Below are 21,198 nucleotides of genomic sequence, written 5' to 3' on the forward strand. Positions count from 1 at the left end.
CCTATCTCTCTAGCTATCCTGCCCCCTACTAGCCCTTCCCTACCTACTCAGCCCAACCCCATTATATATTTCCTTCCAGTCTTCCTCCTGTGGGACGGCTCTTGCTTTTTTTCTGATACTGCCAATGCGCGCTATAGTCCCAGCACTGCTCTATGCTCTGCAGTCGATGATCCGCCTCTACTGCGCAGATGTGGGAGCTGAGCAGTAGAGGTGGATTATTGACTACAGAGAAGCACTGGGTCTATAGCGCGCGTTGGCCATCCCGCAGAAAGAAGCCCGGAAGGAAAAGCATGACGGAGTGGATGGGGGGAAGGAGTAGTAGTGTCTTCCCATTTCCGGAAACAGGGAAACAGAACATCTCCGGATAACCAGCAAATGTCCCTGGGGTGGTCACATGATTGCCCCAGGGTTATGGGTAAATATACATTTTTGATAAATCATGTTCCCTGTCGTCCGTACCAGCGGCACAATGTGGGGTATTTCTGCCCCTGTGTGCTGGTAGGACAGGCGGATTTTTAATTAGCCAATCAAAAAAACGTGGCTGGCCCTATAAGAGGGCACAAGAACCTCCCCTCTGCGTGTTTTTTTCTGTCCTGTGTGGTCAAAGGACAGGTGGGGAGGACTTGTGTCCTCTTATTTTGGGCCCTTTGGAGCATAATTCTTCTTTCTTTCAGCTTCAGACCTTCTTGATTGAAGGATCCCTTGCCCTGTCAGGGGAAAAAAAGTTGTTAGCCTGCGTTGGCTCCCCTTTCCTTCCCTCCCTCCCCTCCTCTTTCTCCCTCTGGCTCACCTGTCAGCGTGTCGCCATACCTCTTCCTATGTCCGGGGCGCCGCTCGCTATGCGCTCACGGACGCTACGGCAGCCGGAACTAAGCTCCCGGCGGAGGTTCGCAGCGTCCGCATTAGCCGGGCGCACACTTCCGGTTGTGACCGGAAGTATAGCGGCGCCATTGAGAGTCCTGGCGCCGGCGTTATGTATCTACTCCGGCCACTCTGCTTGCAGCGCGCAGATTCGGGCCGGGAATTGGCCTTGAGGTAGGGGTAGGTGCCCCTGGTCGGGGCTGGCTGGAGAGGGGGGGGGAAACTTTTCTTTCTATTTTCTGGGACGGAGCATGTGAGCCATGGCCCCTCCCATTTCCGGCCGGCCGGGTTAAAGGTCAGGCCGGCCGGTTATTAGTTACCTTCTCCTTTTCTAAGGCGGAAGGCTGTGCATTAGGCTGTTGCCTAGCTTTAAGACTCCTTTTTTGCCTCCAAACCAAACTTTCAGGTTTCTTGTCACCTTGCTGTCCGGCTGGACACGGTAAGATCTACCCTTTTTTTTTTATACTTGGTAGGATGTTTTGGTGACAATATCGCATGGTCTATGGTCTCTCTCTGTAGGATATGTCATCCTCTATTACCCCCCCTGGGGATTATAGGAGGAAATCTACTGCCAAAAGTAAGCATCTTTCCTGTTTTGACTGCGACACTCCGCTCCCCGATGGTAGGTAGCGGCTTAAAGAGTTATCCCCTCCGGGGTACTACCGGTCCTATAACCCGCCTATTATTTTTAGGCTATGAATGGGCTCGTTGTCGCGGTTGCAGAGGCCCTCCACCTGAGGAGCCTTCTCCTAGAGATATGATGGCCTGGGTCAAGGAGATGGTGAGTTGGGCATCGCTTGGGTAAAAATAATTCCCTTGCTTGTACTCTCCTTTTATTTTGCAGGATGATTCCCTTAAAGGCATACAGTCTACCTTGTCTCAGCTCGCCAAGAGACCATGCACTGAGCATCGTTCCTCGTCCCTCCCTCCCCTGGAACATCTACGGGTGGCAGAGGATGTTTCCTCCGAGGACGACTCTGTAGTTTCCAGCAGACCTGTGTTCCACTATGAACAAACAGGCAGGCTGCTGAAGTCCATCCGGTCTACAGTGGGCCGAGATGTTGACGGGGAAGCCTCCACGTCTGCCTCTGGGGGACATATTGCCTTCCATGCGGACGCCACGCTGACCGACCTCATGGTGCAGCAGTGGAAGCAGCCAGAAAAAGGACATTCATTGTCCAGGATCTTTAAGAACCTGTTCCCTATGGATTCGGCTCAGTGGGATTCCTGGGGGCCTCCCCCGAAGGTGGATCTAGCCGTGGCGAAGTTGTCTCGTAGAACCCTGGTGCCCCTTGAAGATGGATCAAATCTTCAGGATCCTCTGGATTGTAGGGCTGACGCCACATTAAAGAAGGTTTACTCGGCTTCCTCTGCCCAAGCTTCAGTAGCCATAGCCTCTACCACTGTGGGCGATTTTCTTCGTAACCGCCTAGCCACCTTGGAGCGGGATATTGATTCCGGCGTGGACAGGGATGACATCTTGGCTTTCATGAAGAATATTCATAGGGCTGCAGATTTTTTGGCAGAGTCTTCCCGCCATCAGTTAAGAATTTCAGCCAAGTCGATGGCGTTGTCCACTGCGGCCCGTAGACCCCTGTGGCTAAAGCCTTGGCGTGCAGACTTCGCATCCAAGGCTGCTCTCTGCGCGCTCCCTTTTGAGCCAGGAAGAGTGTTTGGCCAAGGCTTGGATACCATCATAGAGGGATTAGCTGAAGGTAAGGGGAAGTCCTTACCTCAAGCATCCAGGGGCAGACGTGCCCCCTCTAGAGGCAGAGGTTCTGCCTCTAATTATAGACGCCCGCCTCAGCAAAGGCGTTCCAGATATCGTCCTAGGGGATCTGGACGAGGCGCTTCTAGGGAAGACACCAAGAGGAAGCCGGAGTTTTGACGCGGGGCAGCTCCCTGTGGCCCCCCTTCCTGTGGGAGGACGTCTTTCGGCTTTCTTCAGAACTTGGGTCACCCATATTCAAGATCCATGGGTGTTAAGAATTATACAGCACGGTTATCTTATCAAATTCCACCTTCCACCTCCAAATCGGTTTGTTGTCACCAGAACCCTTCCACCTTCTCAACAGGCCAGTCTAGAGGCCTTGGTCGCCGAGTATGTTATCAAAGGCGCCCTGGAGAAGGTCCCAGCCTCAGATCTCGGTCAGGGAGTTTACTCCCCCGTCTTTCTGGTCCCCAAAGTCACCGGGGGCTGGAGAATGATAATAGACCTGAGGTACCTCAATCGCTTTATCAGGAAGAGGTCATTCCGTATGGAAACCGTGGATTCCGTGACTGCTTTTCTCCAGCCAGGAGACGTGATGGTTACCCTCGACCTGAAGGACGCCTACCTTCATGTCCCTATTGCTCACTCCCACAGGAAATTCCTCAGGATTGCCGTTTCTATGGCCGGCCACAGGGAGCACTTTCAATTTACAGCTCTGCCGTTCGGCATCACATCCGCCCCCCTGGTATTTACCAAGGTGATCGCTCCGGTCGCTGCGGCCCTCAGACTGCAGGGCCTCTTCATCGTTCCTTACCTAGACGACTGGCTACTGAAAGCTCAGTCTCCTGCTGCTCTCCTCCAGCAGCTCAACCTTGCCATCAGCTTCCTACAAGAGTTAGGATGGATCATCAACTGGGAGAAGTCCGAAATCGTTCCTTCCACACGGAGGAAGTTCCTCGGGTTCATAGTGGATTCAGAAGCGATGCAGATCTTCCTCTCCAGCCCAAGGAAGGAAAGGATCCAGGCTGGTGCACGTTTTCTATTGCACACCCGGCGGGTAACTATCCGCACCGCCATGAGAGTCCTCGGCCTAATGTCATCCTCGGCCAGAGCAGTCCCTTGGGCTTTATGGCATTTGCGTCCCCTGCAGATGGAAGTGTTGACAACCTGGAACAGGTCTCCACGGGGACTGCACAAGAAGATCTGCCTTTCTCCCGCTACCCGTCTTTCCCTCAGATGGTGGATACACCTGAAAGACGGAAGGTCCACGGTCCCGACATTGTGGACCCTGTTGACAACAGATGCATCCCAGTGGGGATGGGGAGCCCATTGCCAGGACAGGACTGTACAAGGACGATGGAGATGTCCGGAGCTGGGATCTTCCAATCTCAAGGAACTCAGAGCTGTGTACTTGGCCCTAGTACACTTTGTCCCGGAGTTGAAAGGCAAGTCTGTCAAGATCAGGTCAGACAACATGACGGTGGTAGTCTACATAAACAAACAAGGGGGCACCAGGTCACCAACCTTACTGAGAGAGACGAATCTCATATTCACCTGGGCAGAGAAGAATCTAGCCCAGTTATCCGCTGTTCACATAAAGGGCTCCCTGAACATAGTAGCGGATCGTCTGAGTCGGGGTATTACCGTATCAGGAGAATGGTCTCTCAATCCAGACGTATTTCAACAGATCGTCCAGAGATGGGGTCTCCCGGAGGTCGATCTCATGGCTACCCGACTCAATGCCAAGGTAGGGACCTTTTGCTCTCTATACCAGGAGGACAATCCCTTGGCAGTGGATGCCCTGTCCATCCCATGGAGGTTCAGGCTGTTTTACATTTTCCCTCCAATTCCAATCATACCGAAGGTATTGATCAAAATAAGACAGGACCAAGCCTCGGGAATAGCCATAATCCCGTTCTGGCCAAAAAGGGCTTGGTTTGCTCAGCTCATACTAATGAGTCAGGGCATATATTGGAGGCTTCCCCCTCTCCCAGACCTGGTAACCCAAGGAGAGCTGAGATGCCAGGATCTGAGGAGACTCAACCTGACAGCCTGGAGGTTGACCAGTCCCTATTGAGGAATAGAGGACTGTCTCAAGCCGTCTTGAAGACCCTATCCAGCGCCAGAGCGGATTCGACTAACAGGAATTACCGTCGAATTGGTAACATCTTTAATGCCTGGTGTCTGCAGCATCAAGTGGACTCCACTGATCCCCCGACGGAGGCGATCCTGGACTTCCTTCAAGACGGACTAGACAGAGGTCTTGCTGCGGCCACACTCAAAGTACACGTAGCGGCCCTGTCCGCCTATCTGGGGAGGCGTTTGTCTCAGGATCCTTTAGTGAGCACCTTTATTAAAGGAGCAACTAGGCTGAGACCGGTGGTGAACACCCCTGTCCACCAATGGGACCTTATTCCGGTCCTGAACGCTCTTTGTGACCAACCATTCGAACCCCTGGAAGAAGTCTCCCTTAAGTTACTGACCGGCAAAATGGCACTGCTATTGGCAGTTACAACTGCCAAAAGAGTTAGTGAGCTACAAGCCTTATCTGCCGAAGAGCCATATACTATATTTTTTTCGGACCATGTGCAGCTTAGGTTCCTCCCAGGGTTTCGTCCCAAGATTCCATCCGCTGCAAATAGGAACCAAACAATTTCCCTTTCAGCATTTTGTCCTTTCCCCTCTTCACCTGAAGAGGAGAGATGGCACAGGCTGGATGTAGTCAGATGTCTGCAAATTTACCTGCAGCGCACTCGCCCTTTTAGGCAGGCCGAAAACCTGTTAATCAGCTATACGGGGAAGAATAAGGGCGCCAAGGCCGCCAAGGCCACGATATCCCGCTGGGTCTCCGAAACCATAAAGGTCGCCTACACCGCCCAAGGGCGTCCGGCCCCATCTTTTCTTCATGCCCACTCGACCAGGGCAGTGTCCACCTCTCGGGCTGAGAGGAGTGCGTTGTCCTTAGATCAGATTTGTGCAGCTGCCTCCTGGGCATCTGAGTCCACGTTCATTCGGCATTACCGCCTGAAGGACCGGGTGACAGATTCCTCCGCCTTTGCCCAAACCATTTTAAGCTCTGTCATGGAATAATCCCGCCCATCTTTGGGCCTACTTGCTATATCCCCACATTGTGCCGCTGGTACGGACGACAGGGAACAAGTGATTATGAAGATAATCTTGTTTCCCTTAGTCCTAACAGCGGCACAAGATTTCCCACCCTGGGAATAATATCTTATGTATAAAACTGTGTATAAATATGGAGGTACTTTTGTATTAACACGCAGAGGGGAGGTTCTTGTGCCCTCTTATAGGGCCAGCCACGTTTTTTTGATTGGCTAATTAAAAATCCGCCTGTCCTACCAGCACACAGGGGCAGAAATACCCCACATTGTGCCGCTGTTAGGACTAAGGGAAACAAGATTATCTTCATAATCACTTGTTATTTAGAAAGTAGGCTGGGGAGGGTGTTTAGATTAGTGTAGGGATTAGTTTTTATCCTGGACAACCCCTTTAAGGTCAACACAGTTTTAATTACTTACAATTGCCAAAATATTTTGAATTGTCTACAAATATATAAAAATGTTTATTTGTGTAAAAATCCTTTTAAAGTGTAACTAAACTTTTAGACAACTTTTGATTTTCTTGCAATATTTGTGTCATTTAATACATTTTGTAATATAATTTATTAACAAATGTTAGCTCCTTTCTCATACTTCTCTATTGAGAGCTGTCCCTCGTGTGAAGTGAAGGATCACTTGGGAAGGGTCACTTTAAATGGCTATACCTCAGGCATTAGAAAACATTGCTTGTCTTATTAAAGATTAGATTCTCACCTTTCATATGATTCGTAGGATGCAGACCTACCTATATGAATTCCAGAGATATCACTGATGGAAAACATGGCAGGGATTGGGATATACGTATGTATACTGTTCAAAATATGTATAACATAAGTATCCCAATCCTGACTGTGTTGTTAACCAGTGATATCTCTGGAAATCACATAGGTAGAACTGCATGCTTAGCATCATATTCAAAATATTACTGGGATATATGTATATACCCCCACCATCCCATACACACCACTCCCCCCCACACACACACTTTACTAGCTTTGGCAATGCCAAATATCTATTCGGACGTGCCAATAAAGCCTGTTTGATTTGATTTGTATAGCTGCAGCTGCATAGAATGAATGATATAAATAGCCCAATCCGGAATGTGTTTTCAGCCATTGATATCTATGGAAATGATATAGGTAGAACTGCATGCTCAGTATTATATGTGATACGCGCGTATCACATTGAAAGTAGAGATGAGCGAGTACTGTTCAGATCAGCCGATCCGAACAGCACGCTCCATAGAAATGAATGGATGCACCTGCTACTTCCGCTTTGACGGCGGCCGGCCGCTTAACCCCCCCCGCGTGCTGGCTACGTCCATTCATTTCTATGCGAGCGTAAAAAAGCCTCCCATTGATTTCAATGGGGAGCAGACGTATGCTGGCACCCATTCAAGTCAATGGGATGTTTTTTACGCCACTCACTATGAACGAATTTTACATTCAGAATGAGCGAGCGTAAACTCCGTGTGCAGGCTCCCCTATATAGCCTTTTGAAGTGACCTTCCCCATGTTTTTCTATTCCTTTCACCCATAGCCATATTCCTACACAATGAGAAGCAGGGAAGAGCTCTCAAAAGACAAGCAAGGGAAAAAATAAAAAATGCAGGATTTCACAGAAAGGAGACCAAATTTATTAATACACTTTTAATATTCTTTATTGACACAAATGCTGCCAGATAATCGAAAGTGTACCTTAAAGTTACAAATTCTGTCCCAGTTACAGGTGTAATTGTAGTGATGTTTAATGCTGTAGATTTGGGTGGATTATACTGTTATTAACTATTGGGTGAAACATATGCGAATCCTTCTATCACAAAACTGGGAGATTATTGCATTGCATAAATAAATGTACATTACTCGTACCTACAAGTCGCAGCTAAAAGTTTTGAAACTGACACACGTTTTAGTTTTCACAAAGTTTGCCACTTCAGAAAAATAATGAAACACTATTCTAAGCATTTCATGAGTTTATTAACTTCCATTGATAAATATATCCATTTAAGTGCAATCCCTGTATGCAACAAGAGCAAGTTATCCCAATCACCCATGGGCGACAGTGTGGACAATGGTTTTTCTAATTCTGATAAACACTGGTTAGGTAAGAATTGGTCAGGATTTGGCCTAGCAGATGATATTTGGCATGCCAGGGTGTATTGCAGAAGTCTTGAAAAATAAGGGTCAGCACCATAAATGTTGAGTCTCTGCATAAACTTGACGCATTTGTCAATAAAAGTGTAAATTCTTACGAAAAGTTTAGAAATGTACTTCAGTATACCATAGCGACATCTGCCTAAAAAAAAAAAATCTAAAACAATGATGCATCAGACCTTGTGAAAAAACCCAAATTTGTGTCAGTCTCAAATCTTTTGGCCACAACTGTACTCTCACACTAGAAATGGTGGTCATGGACACAGATATAGGGTAATGGTGACCTAGTTCAGAAGGGCCACACTGCAGAGCTGCATTCATTGTCTCAGGTCCTGAGACATACTAGTACAGGGGAAGGGAACCTTTGGCTCTTCAGCTGCTGTGAAACTACAACACCCAACATGCTCCATTCATTTCCATGGGAGTTCCAAGAACAGCAGAGCAAGTATTATTATTATTAATTATTATTATTATTATTATTGTTTATTTATATACCACCATTAATTCCATGGTGCTTCACATTTGGGTGCATGCTAGGAGTTGTAGTTTTGCAACAGCTGGAGAGCCGTACGTGCCATACCCCTGTACTAGTACATTAATTTTATACTCAAAAGAGTCAAAAGTGAACCACATAGAACCTACTGTATTTTCCGAAAGCAAAAATTACCTATTTATTTTGGATGAGAATTACCATATTTAAAACTGAATTTTTAGATTTAGAATAGAGTATACAGTTTCTGTATTTCTAATTTTATTATAGTATAGTAATAAAATATGTTTGCTGAGAAATCACAAATAATAGCTGTACAACATTATAAGAAACCAAGTCTACATATTGTTCTTGTGACTGCAGAGTAATAATGATTTACATACACACAATACTTCAAGCACAGCAGTCTGGTCATTGTTGCCGCTTAGAGCTTTATTATAACAATCACGATTGTACATATTAGTTGGGAAAGGATTGAAAGAGGAGTCTTGCTGCCTTTTACTACAAAGTCCAAGATTCCTTTCTGATCCAGTTACAGTCAAAGTCAAGGTGACCCCAAACCTTGTCATTTCTTGGTATCAGATGGATCTGAAAGGTGGGGGCACAGCCTTGTTTTTTAAATGTAGATTTGTTCTTTTCTTTCCTCATTTTTCAGTAGTTCTGCGTGGGCTGTACTGAGAATGTCTGTACTTCAGTCATAGAAAACTAGCAAAATGATAACCCAGTGTATTGGGGCCCTGATAGCTCAGGAGTCCAAGAAATGTGCTGGAAGTTCAAGGGGAGGTAACCGCACAGCAATAGATTCACAGCATCGTGTAGCATATACATAACTATACACCTTTTTGTATCGTTTTATTATTTAACATGACATTAGGCTTCTGTCCTCTTTACAAAAATGCAATATGTGTATTAGCTGTATGAGTGATATCTGTTTGTATCTACTCGGCGTGTCCTTCCATGCTTGTAAAATGCTTGTGTACGTTTTCTGTTTATTTTACACGTTTTATTCTTTGCAGTGTATGGCAGGGACTCTTTCTTCTTTTGTGCAGCTACACATCTGTGTGAGTGTACACTGGGTTTTTAGGTTTCCTGGTACAGAAATCTTCTTTTGTATTAGTCTGCACTTGTTTCTACAACAATACCTGTGCCCACATGTCGACTTTCTATCTTTGCCTGTCTGCCTGTGTTCTTTAAGGCATTCTCTCACTTTGGATCCCTTCCAAGGCACTACAGTCCAAAGTCTATCTGGGAAAGTCTCTGAAACAACTTAGGCAAAAGGTCATTAGCACAAAGGGGTAGCTGGTACATTGAGGCCTGTCAAATGCTCTTCTTTTTTGTTCTGGTTCCAATGGTGTATCACTGGAGGGTAAATAACTCTGCCAGAAAGGGACCATGGTGACAAAGGGTCTGACCTTCCACCGGGACGATATCGGGCAAGTAACCCAATCACAACCAGCAATGAGCAGAAAGCTAGTGCAGTCAGTGCTTTTTGTCCTCTATGCTTGTAACCTGTGCCAGTCTCCCTAGTCCTGGCACTAGCACAAGCAGTTCGCACTCTGCCTCCAAGAATGGATACACGTAGGCATACCCTGCATTCCTCTCCTGGAAGTAGTCTTGTAACATTGTATGAATTCAGACCAACAGGAAGCCTTGCACGCTCGACACTGGCACCAGGTGTGAGGCAACTCCAGCGTAGGCTGCATCCAAGCGCATTAAGAGGTGGGACCCAAGATAGCAATAAATGACGCTCGCCCACTTCTCCCACATGAAGTTGGACAGGATCATCTCTAGCTGGGTATAATTGGTTGACCATGAGGTGAACACTCTTATAATCTGCACCTACCAGATTCTGTGCAACACAGGTATATACCCCTGCATGGGCTGATGACACCACTTGTATTTCTAGCGTCCCTTCTTCTTGTACTTTGTAACCACCCCAGTTTGCAGACACTCCTAGCCTTTCTCCAGAGGGGGTAACCCAATATATTTGTGGTTCTGGCTCTGCAAGTGCTCGGCAGTGTAATGTTATGCTTTGCCCACTTGATGCCCGAACACGAGGAGAAAAGCTTGGCACTGGAATGAGGGGAAGACATCGGTCACTCATTTCTCGAAAAGGGACCAATCTTAACTGTGTTCGCCTTAATTCTGGTGGCTCAGCACATAGCGTGGATTGAGGTTCCATAAAGCGGACATGTGAGGCTGTAGCATTGACCCAACGGATAACACAATCACATCTCAGAGGATTTCCATGCATAGCAATTTCCTGCAAGTTTGGCAGTGACTCTACAGTTTCTCTGTGTAGAGAGCTCAGAGCATTGTTGTTTAGCATTAGTGTTTCCATGCGTGGTAGTTTCTGGAAGGCCCTGGGATGGATGAAAGAAAGCTTAGGATTGTTAGTAACTTCCAACTTGGTCAGTTCCGGCAGGTTCACTAAAGCCATTTCATCAATAGATACAAGCTCTTCCATGCTGTTTAATCCAAGCTCCTTTAACTGAGCCATGTTTTCAAAGTCTTTTTGCTGGATTCTACTCAAGGGATTCTTGTTCAAGTCTAAAAACTTCAGGCTTGGCACCCTTTGCAGAGCACCTTTTGGTACTCTGATCAGTTTGTTATCATACAAAGAAAGACTTTCCAAGTTAAGCAATCCTTCTAATGCAAAGTCTGATATGTCCTTCAATCCCATACCTGCCAGAACAAGACTCCGTAAATTGGAAAGTGCCTTAAAGTTCATGTCTAGGATTGAAGTAACCTTATTTCCACCAACCATTAAGACCTCAAGGGATGGCATTTCTTTAAACCACTGGTTATTAAGTCTTGTCAGTAGGTTTGAGTTCAGATGAAGACGAAGTAAATGATGCAGACCCGAAAATGCTTGGGGAGATATGTCACTCAGTTGATTGTGATTTAGGTACAATTCTTCAAGGCTCTCAAGTCCACAAAAGCTATGGTCTGGCAAGGTTTCTAACTGATTCTCTTCAAGGTGGAGGCTTACAAGGTTTGGTAGGTGCCTGGCATTAAAGTCTCTAATATGGGAGAAACTGTTCTGAGACAAGTCCAGTTCTGTTAAGTTTTCCAAGTAACCTAATTCTTCTTGTTCCAGTCGTGCAATATTGTTGCTCTGCAGGAGAAGCGTATGAGTTCCAGTTGGGAGATCATTTGGGACAGCTGCGACAAAAAGGTCATTGCAGTCCACAGTGTTGGCCTCTCTATAGGCTGACCTTGGGGTGTACCAGGGACGTATCTGACAGACACACTGTGGGGGACATTGCACCTTCCAAGGCACAGCTGGGATGCCTGCTAGAGCAGATGATGCCCAAAAAAGGATTAGTTTGACCACAAGAAGTCTCATCCTGCAGCCAGGAGAAGGATAATCGAAATTCATCTTCCAGATCAAGTGCACAGATTAATATTGTTTACAGAAAAGGAGGCAGCAGGTGCATCCAGAATAGTGGAGTGTCGGCTAAGACCACCCTTTTATCATCATGAACACCAAGCTGCTGGGTTCTTCCTCTTGAGAGCGAAAGCATCATTTAGCCCATCCAACATTTGATAGGATCTGTGAAGACAAAGGATTACTGTTAGCTTTGAGAATGCAGACATCACATTCAGTACATTGTATCATTTCCGTTTCATCTAATGGCCTATTTTCTCTTCACAATGGCCACTTTCCCCCCACCTGCCCCTTTCCCATTCTTCCACCTCTTTCCTTTTATGTATTTCCCCATTTCTATCTCCCTCCATCCCTAGTGGGTTTTTTTATTCTCCATCTCCTCCTCCCTTTGCATCGCCCCCACAGGCTGAGCCTTTTCTTCCATGGCCTTTTCTTTCCAGAGAGGATCTCACTTGTCACCATGGTGACGGACCAGCAAGTATTAGACATGTTCGGTTTGGCCAGATCCTGTGCTGGCCTCACAAGGAAAGCGCTGAGAGACAAAGCGGTTTGTGAGATACGGAAATGGCTATGACAAGCACGCCTCGTACTTTAGTTATTTTACATGTATTTGTTGGTCTTCATATCATGATCTAGAAGCATACAAATATGACTGAACCTCTCCTCGGCTGTAAGACTGTTCTTTCTTCTGTTTTTTACATTCCCTACATTCAGAATACTAAAAAATACTGCAGAAATACAACCCGTGTGCAAATAACAGAAACCAGTCACACATGTGAACAGTCAAAATGTGGTCATTCTGTCTTAGGCTGAGGTCCCACATTGAGGATACGCAGTTTTTTTTTATTGCTGCGTTGTTTTTTTAGTCGAAACCAAGAGCGGCTACAAAAGGAATGGGAAATATATAGGAAGTACTTATATGTCTACCTTCTGCAGAATCCACTCCACAGCAAAATCTTCAACAAAAAAAGTTGCATTTCGGCAGCCCAGGGTCTCAGACTTAGTCACTTAGGGCCCCTTCACACGGCGTAAGCGCTCGGCTCATTCCGAACCGTACACGCGAGCGCTTCTAAACACTTCCCATTCACTTCAATGGGAGCACGCGTAAACTTGGCTTTACACGTGCTCTCATTGAAGTGAATGGGAAGTGTTTAGAAGCGCTCGCGTGTACGGCTCGGAATGAGCTGAGCGCTTACGCCGTATGAAGGGGCCCTTAGGGCTTAGGGTTGTGGTCCTGTTTCTGTTAGGATTGTAGCCCAACACCACATAGGCCATACTCACCAGATGTATATAAGCAAATGCCATCTATGTAAGGAGTCTCCTGACTTTCTCCTGACAGCAGATGTTGCACTTTGGATTGCATCATGTCCAATGGTTTTATTCTGGGGGTAAAAATCTGCTGCCAGGTGTCTGCCAGCAACTTACCCCATACAGCCAGGCATATATGTGTACAAGGAGCTTGGCATAGCTGATTGGTCATTTATAAAGTAAATTCACTGTAAACATTTAATGATGTAAAAAATTCCTATAATCTATATTTCACTGAAGGGGGATTGACATAGCCACCCGTAGGAATATTAAAACATACCTTTTATTGATAGCCTTTAAAAACATGAAAAATAAGGTAAAATCACGTTTCACCAAAAAAACTTTTCTCCTAAGGTGAGAAGATAATCAGGGAGATTGCTATTTTATTGTCTCATAAGTAAAGGCAACTAACTCCCTATGTCATAGGTGGTCTTCACTCCCCATAGATGCCTGCAGCAGGACCTTATATTTATGTAGGCTCAACAGCAATTCCCCCACCACTCGGAGGTCACTGGCCTAACGCCAAACCAACCGAGAGGTGAAAGGGCCGATGGCCTGTTTCCTGCTCAGACTGCCAATATGGCGGATAGACTGCACCACAACTGTCTAATTTGAGACCCTATGTGTTTTGTTTCTATAATAGCATACTCATCACATAAATCACTCTTAACCTCCAGCAGCAGTAATAACTGCTATTTTTAGGTTTAGCGGTTGGTGGGCTAACCGCCGCTCTAACAATCAGCGATGAGTTGCCCCGCCATCGGCCCCTTCACCTCTCGGTTGGTTTGGTGTTAGGCCAGTGACCTCTGAGTGGTGGGGGAATTGCTGTTGAGTAGGGTTGAGCCGATCTTGACTTTTCAGGATCGATTTTAAAATCCGATTTCCGATCATTTTTCATTCAAACCCGATCTCGATCCCAATTCCGATCCCAATGCAAGTCAATGGGATTAATCGGAGATCGGATTTTAAAAGCAATCCTATTCACTATACAGCATGGAATCTAACAATTGTTAGAATCCACACTGTGTAGTGAATCACTAAAGTAGCCAGAGAATTTTTTTTTAATCCTCTGGCTACTTAGTCTCCCCTGGTGTCCACTTACCTCCAGAGATGGCTGGTCCGGTGCCCGATGCCTTCCTTCTTCTTTGCCTCGCTGCCGCTCCACGCTGCTCTTCTCCCTTCGCTGCCCCCTCACTGCCAGGTTAGGAGAGTGTGGGCGGGTACTGGGAGACGTCACGTCTCCCCGCCCTGTACCCGTCCCACACTCTCCTAAGCCACAAGCCCCGCTTACCTAGCGCTTTAAACACTAACCTGGGAGGTGGTGCAGCGAGGCAAGAAGAAGGAGGGCACCAGAGCAGCCATCTCTAGAGGTAAGTAGCTGCTATAGATGTTTAGTTTAGCCTCCCATTCGAATGAATGGAGGCAGCCGGCGCGCAGGGGGTTAAGGCTGTGTGCCGGCTGCGTCCATTCATTCCTATGGAACTGCAGCGGAGCCTTCACACTGAGTATACAGCGTATACTCAGTGTGAAGCCTAAGCAAAGCATTGTGGGAAAAGATCACCAATCTCGATCCCACATAAAAAGATCGTGTTCGGAATTCCGATCGCGATCGTGAAATTTTCTTGATCGCCGATCGGAATCCGATGTTTTCCGAACACGATCGCTCAACCCTACTGTTGAGCCTAGATAAATATAAGGTCCTGCTGCAGGCATCTATGGGGAATGAAGACCACCTACCTTATTTTTCATGCTTTTAAAGGCTATCAATAAAAGGTACGTTTTAATATTCCTATGGGTGGCTATGTCAATCCCCCTTCAGTGAAATATAATTTATAAAGTACACTTTCTCAGTTTAGCATTGACAACTTGTAAAATACAGTCCTTGAGCAAATGTCATGTGTTCTGTTTCTCATACACATTTATGCTAGCTGAAGCTTACCTACACACGATGAGTATCTATATGGGAAATCTGAAGCCTTGGAATATACACAACAGCACTACTCCTCTATGTTTAGACCTTTGTTGAGTGGTCCTGGGTTTCAACCGTAAACTAGCAGAGCAAATCTTGGTGTCCAGGGACGTAACTTGAATGGGTGCAATCGCACCAGGGCCCAGGAGCCTTAGGGGGCCCATAAGCACTGGCATCAGTATTTAGATTGCAACTTCCATCTAGCCCATAAGCCAAGGAGACCCATAGATTACTCTAACCAGAATAAAGTTCATTAAACTCCTTAGCTCTCGTAACCATCACTATCAAGAATTCGCTGTAGGGATGAGGTAGGGAGCCCCAGACAAAAGATTGCACCAGGGCCCACAAGACTACTGTTGGTGTGTGCCTGGAGAAGCAGGACCTGTGTGAGCTGAGTGCAACCCCTATAAGAGCAGAAAAGCTGCCATGTGCCGCTGCAGGACTGTTACTCCACAAACTGGGGAAGGTTGCTGACAGTTCTTCTAGACTGTTAGGAAGCTCAAGCTACTGTTTAATACCTTCTGTGTCCAAGCAACTGCTATTGACTACTTCTGTACTGAACAACTTCTCATTAAAGTATTATTGACAACGAAACCTGTAAGTGAGTGATGGACCAAGACTGAAGACCTGGCTGCCATGACATTGTGTAGGACAGTGGAAGGAGCTTCACCCAGTGTTCCTGAGTGTTGACTGGCTTTAGGCTGAGGCCCCCACATTGTGGAAATGCAGCTTCTTTTTTTGTTGCGGTTGTTGTAGCCAAAGTCAGAAATGGATTAAGCAGAAATGAGAAATATAGGAACTTCCTATATATTTCCCATTGCTTTTTCAGACATTCATTGTTTTGGATTAAAAAAAAAAAAAAAAAAAAAAATCTACAGTAAAAAAAGCTGCGTTACCGTAAATTAGGGCCTCAGCCTTCAAGTGAATCTCCACCTTATGTCATGTCATTTTAATCATTCAAAATATTTTCTTAAAATATCTATATAGTGGTCAAAGATTTTTGTATTTCCCATACAGAGGTGCAAATATAACTTTGGGGTGCCTGCAGTTACCACCGGAGGGAGCATGAGAGCTTACTGGTCAATAAAAACCCTCTAGTGGCAGCTGCAGGTAGATGCACTTTATGTTAAAAATCTATGTCTATGCTGGAGATTTTGAGCACTGTATCAGAATCACAAAGTCAGCACTGAATCTTAGATCTATTTATATTAAAAATGCAAAATAATATTCAAAAGTGCATATCTGCTTTAGGCTGGGCCCCATGTGGCATAAACCCCGAAGAAAATATGCAACATTTTACAGTCACTGGAAGGCGGACCTTGCTGAAAAGTATGCGCAGCGGACATGTTGCAATTTTCAAAACCTTTACAGTTTTGGAAATCGCAGCATGTCAATTATACCTACAGAATTGCTGGCGGTTTCCCTATACATATAATTGAAGCAGAAAGTCTGCAGAGGTAACTTCTGCGGTCTTTCTGTGAAAAGCGCTACGGGAAAAATGCCTTTAACCTCTTCTAGACTGCCCATAGACTATATACGTCTGGCGGTCCCTTCTCTTGTTCTGCAAGGAATTACCGATACATCCTTGCAGTTTTCACCAGCTGCACGAAATTGTGCAGCTGCCTAAACGGGGAGCTTGCTGCGTTTTTGCCCACAGCGCTTTTTTGCTGATTTTCTCCAGATTTTTAGTAACACTTTGTGCTATACAATTTTTAAAAAAATGAAAAGTGTCTACATTTTCCCGGATATAAATTAAAAAAAACAACAAAAAACAACATGCAAAAATAATAACAACATAACAATAAAGCCCTATGTGTCACTGAAAGAAGACGCAGAAATTAGTTGAATAATGCAAATGATGAAAATGTTATAGCCCTCAAAACCACCCATACAAAAATCCTGAAAATCTGTTTTGTCTTGGACCAGAAATTGGCCCGATACAGAAGTGGTTAAGTAGAAATTAAGAAGTTAAAACCAGGGCTACACTTTGACTTTTTATAGGATTACAAATTGATTTTTGGTCTACTAATAGTGACATATACTGTAACTGATCCTCCCCACAAAAGGGAATAGAAGATTTCTTGGACCTAAGTGGGTCCCTTCAGCCTCTAGGCTTTACTGCATTAAACTCACCTCCCCACAGCTCTGATCATCACATCAGACCAAAGTAATGTGCAGTGTATGCTCAACAATGGAGAGATGAAGAGGGACATTCATTATAAAGATAAGATATATCACCAATATGGGGAGACTGCATAAGTTGAATGACCAGTTGGAAGGAGGAGACCAGTAAAATACATTAATAGATCTAGTAAGTACTGTATATGCTGGTTATTGCAATAATATATCATTACATAATTTCAGTTTTTGCCTCTAAAGTCTAATATATATATATATATATGGGACGTCATGAAGCAATGCACCAATAAATGAATATTTTCTATAAAAGACAGAAATAATCTAACTACAGAAAGCTCTGAAATCCAGCCCAGACCATTCAATCACCCTGGCGTCATCGGGTTCATAGCCAGTGCCGAAGCCCTTACAATTGTATTGTCTTGTAAGAGAGAGAAAGAGGGATCTGCATGGAAAGCCACCTCCTTCTCTAGACTGAAGCACAGAGGTAATTTATAACCCCTGCAGTGTCAGCATCAGCACTTAATACCCAGCAATGAGGGGGAAGGAGTATCACAGTCAAAATATGTCAGACCTAACCAGAGAGAATCACAAGAACCAGCAAGAAGGAAAAAGACAGAGAACAACTGGAAGAAAATAATTAACATTGCAAAAGGGAAATGAGCTTGTCTCCAGCATAGCAAAGGAGGGGGGAATAACAAATATGAAAGAGTCTTGGCACAGTAAAATATGAAAGGAATAGCTTGTGATCACACATTGTGAAGTAAACATGTACCAGGACTCTGCATGACACCTAGCCTGGAATACAGTAGAAGCCAAAAGCAGCTAGGCTGGATACAACTAATAGGAGGGATTCATAAATAAATATGTGAATATTTACCTATCAATTATCTTGTGAACCGGAGAGTCTGACCATACTAGGAATTTTAATAAAGTCTTTATATTTATCTAGAGATGAGTCTAATGCAGTGATGGCGAACCTTTGAGAGACTGAGTGCTCAAACTGCAACTTATAACCCCTTAAATTATCGCAATGTGTCAACACGGTAATTTAACTGTAATAAATAAATAAATAAATACATAATTAAATAAATAAATACTGTCCGGATCCACAATTGTGCAGTTATGGACCCACAAATTACAGTTGTGTGAATGGGGCTTTACAGCGCTTGTACTCAAAGGTAAAGGTCTCTGCATTTGGTACTTTTGAACAATTAATGTTCACTATTTACAATGCACAGGATCTGTTTTATAGTGACCGTGAAATATTATTATAGCCTCTACTATCACGTTTGCTATAAAAATGATACTGTATGATATAAATAGTGAAGGGCCCCCAGACAGTATTATATGCTCCGCAGCAGCCCCCAGGCAGTATTATATGCTCCACAGTGGCCCCCAGACAGTATTATATGCTCTGCAGAGGCCCTAGACAGTATTATATGCTCTACAGAGGCCCCAGACAGTATTATATGCTCCGCAGCAGCCCCCAGGCAGTATTATATGCTCCACAGTGGCCCCCAGACAGTAGTATATGCTCTGCAGAGGCCCCCAGACAGTAGTATATGCTCCACTTCGGGTCCCCAGACAGTAGCATATGCTCCACATCAGGGCACCCTGCAGTATTATATGCTCCGCAGAACCTTCCCCCCACCCGCAGTATTATATGCTCCTCAATAACCTCTCAGTACATATGCTCCTCAGTACCCCCCTGCCCAGTATTATATGCTCCTCAGAACGCCCCCCACAGTATTATATGCTCTTCAATTTGCCCCTCCCCCCAGTATTATACTTACCCATGAAGAGCTACCGGCGTTCTTCTCCTTTTGACTGCAGGCGCTGATAACTTATGTCATCACGTCTGTGTTGGGGCAGAGGTCTACACTGACAACTTTCAGTTGTATATGCATTTGCACATACAACTGAAAGCAGCGATTGCTCATCAACGATCATCAGTAAGCAGTCCGGGCGACCACACGTGTGCCAGCTGAGAGGGCTCTGCGTGCCATAGGTTCGCCATCACGAGTCTAATGGATCTCATTGGACTCACCTCTGGTGCTCCTGATATATGCAGAACAATTCTTTAATAAAGCCAGGGAAGTGAATCTCGGCTTCATTACACATATGATGGACATCATGAACATGAATAGTTGTCATTAGGTATTTATAAGCTTTGATTATTTTTTTTTATCTCTGGCACAAACAGCCTTTAGCTAGGGATATTTGGGATATTAAACCACCAGACTGTGCATGCCCACAGGCCACTAGAAAATGGCCGCTTGAACAGTATTGTAAGTGGCCATTTTCTCGTGGCCTGTGGGCATGCGCAGTCTGCTCTGCCCAAGGCCCGAGGCCTAGAAGTTACAAGACACCGCCGGAAGAAGAGGCTGGAGAGGACGCTACTGACGAAGATGGAGGCGGCGTTGGAGAGAGTTCTCTCGCAGCATTGGGGACACCCCCAGTGCTGTTTGAGCGCTGGGGCCCGTCCCCAGTGATTCGAGAGAGCTAATTTGCATACTGACAAGAACCGGGATTGTAGGCAAAAGGCGGTACGGAGAAGACAACGAAAGGTAGGAGACGAATAGCCTTTCTTAAGACTATTCCGACGTGGTACCTAGAAAAAATTGTGTGTGAATGATAGGATCCCTTTAATCCAGTCCTGGCTTTGGCACAAAAAACTGCAGCAAAATCTGCAACAAAAAAAGCTGCTTTTCCGCAATGTGGAAGCCTATAGAGCAGTTCCTTCTAGGCTAATGCCCCACATTGCAGAAGCGCAGCTTTTTTTGTTGCAGATTTTCCTGCGGTTTTTTGTACCAAAGTCAAGAAAGGATACAAAAGGGAAATATATAGGAAGTTCTTATACTTCTCATAATAATAATAATAATAAATTACAATTTGTAGGGTTCAAATACAGACAAAAATATACATTACAAAGAATTAGTCATTTCACACAATGGGACTGAGGGCCCTGCTCACAAGAGCTTACGATCTATGAGGTAGAGGGGGTGACACAAGAGGTAGCAGAGGCGGCATCGGAGATAGCATTGTTTATTCAGTAGTCAGACAATTTTGTAATAGAGGTTACTGTCATTACACAAACATAAAATTTTATGTCACCGTCACCAGTCGTGTCCTTTAACATGTGGATGGAGCTTGGACATATAAAGTTAGCCTGAAACGGCATCATATCATGTGGGTTAATGTGGGAGCTGGAACAGAGAAGGGTTAATTTTAGGGATTCTAATTAAGGTATGGAAGAGTTTACATTAGGAATTGTGATAGGCCTGTCTGAAAAGATGTGTCTTTAGTTTGCTCTTAAAACTGTAGAAATTGGTAGTTAATCTGATTGTCCGGGGTAGAGCATTCCAGAGAAGTGGTGCAGCTCGGGAGAAGTCTTGTATATGAGCGTGGGAGGTTCTGATAATAGAGGATGTAAGTGTTAGGTCATTGAGTGAACGGAGTTTACGGGTTGGGCGGTAGACAAAGATGAGGGAGGAAATGTAGTGAGGTGCGGCATTATGGAGAGCTTTGTGGATGAGCGTGATAACTTTATATTTTATTCTATATTGAATAGGCAGCCAATGTAACGACTGGCACAGACCAGAGGCATCGCTGCAGCGTCTAGCCTGATAGATGAGCCTGGCCGCTGCATTCAGAATAGATTGTAGAGGGGAGAGTTTAGTGAGGGGAAGACCGATTAGTAAGGAGTTACAGTAGTCAAGGCGAGAATGAATCAGAGAGACAATAAGTGTCTTTAATGTAACTCTGGTTACTCAGAGGGTGTATTCTGGAGATGTTTTTGAGGTGGAGGAGACATGAACGTGTGAGTGATTGAATATGAGGGGTGAAGGAAAGGTCTTTGTCAAACATGACCCCGAGGCAGCGGGCATGCTGCCTTGGAGTTATAGTAAGGCCTGAGACTGCAATGGATATATCAGGGACAAATCTATTAGATTGTGGAAACAGTAGTAGTTCAGTCTTAGAGAGATTTAGTTTCAGATACAATGAGGACATGATATTTGAGACAGCAGAAAGACAGTCACTGGTGTTCTGTATTAGT

At 45.1% G+C, this 21,198-nt stretch overlaps 1 protein-coding gene across 1 annotated transcript in view; it reads right to left on the bottom strand.

The window, feature by feature from the left end:
- Positions 1-8,745: 8,745 nt before the first annotated feature.
- Positions 8,746-21,198, bottom strand: part of LRRN2 (leucine rich repeat neuronal 2) — a 29,482-nt gene continuing 17,029 nt past the window's right edge. The window contains exon 2 of the mRNA XM_075264152.1: positions 8,746-11,890. Coding sequence (XP_075120253.1) covers positions 9,617-11,716 — 2,100 coding nt within the window. The 5' untranslated portion in view covers positions 11,717-11,890 and the 3' untranslated portion in view covers positions 8,746-9,616. The remainder of the gene's footprint in view (positions 11,891-21,198) is intronic.

Source organism: Leptodactylus fuscus, chromosome 2, assembly GCF_031893055.1.
Source record: "Leptodactylus fuscus isolate aLepFus1 chromosome 2, aLepFus1.hap2, whole genome shotgun sequence".
Taxonomy (NCBI): domain Eukaryota; kingdom Metazoa; phylum Chordata; class Amphibia; order Anura; family Leptodactylidae; genus Leptodactylus; species Leptodactylus fuscus.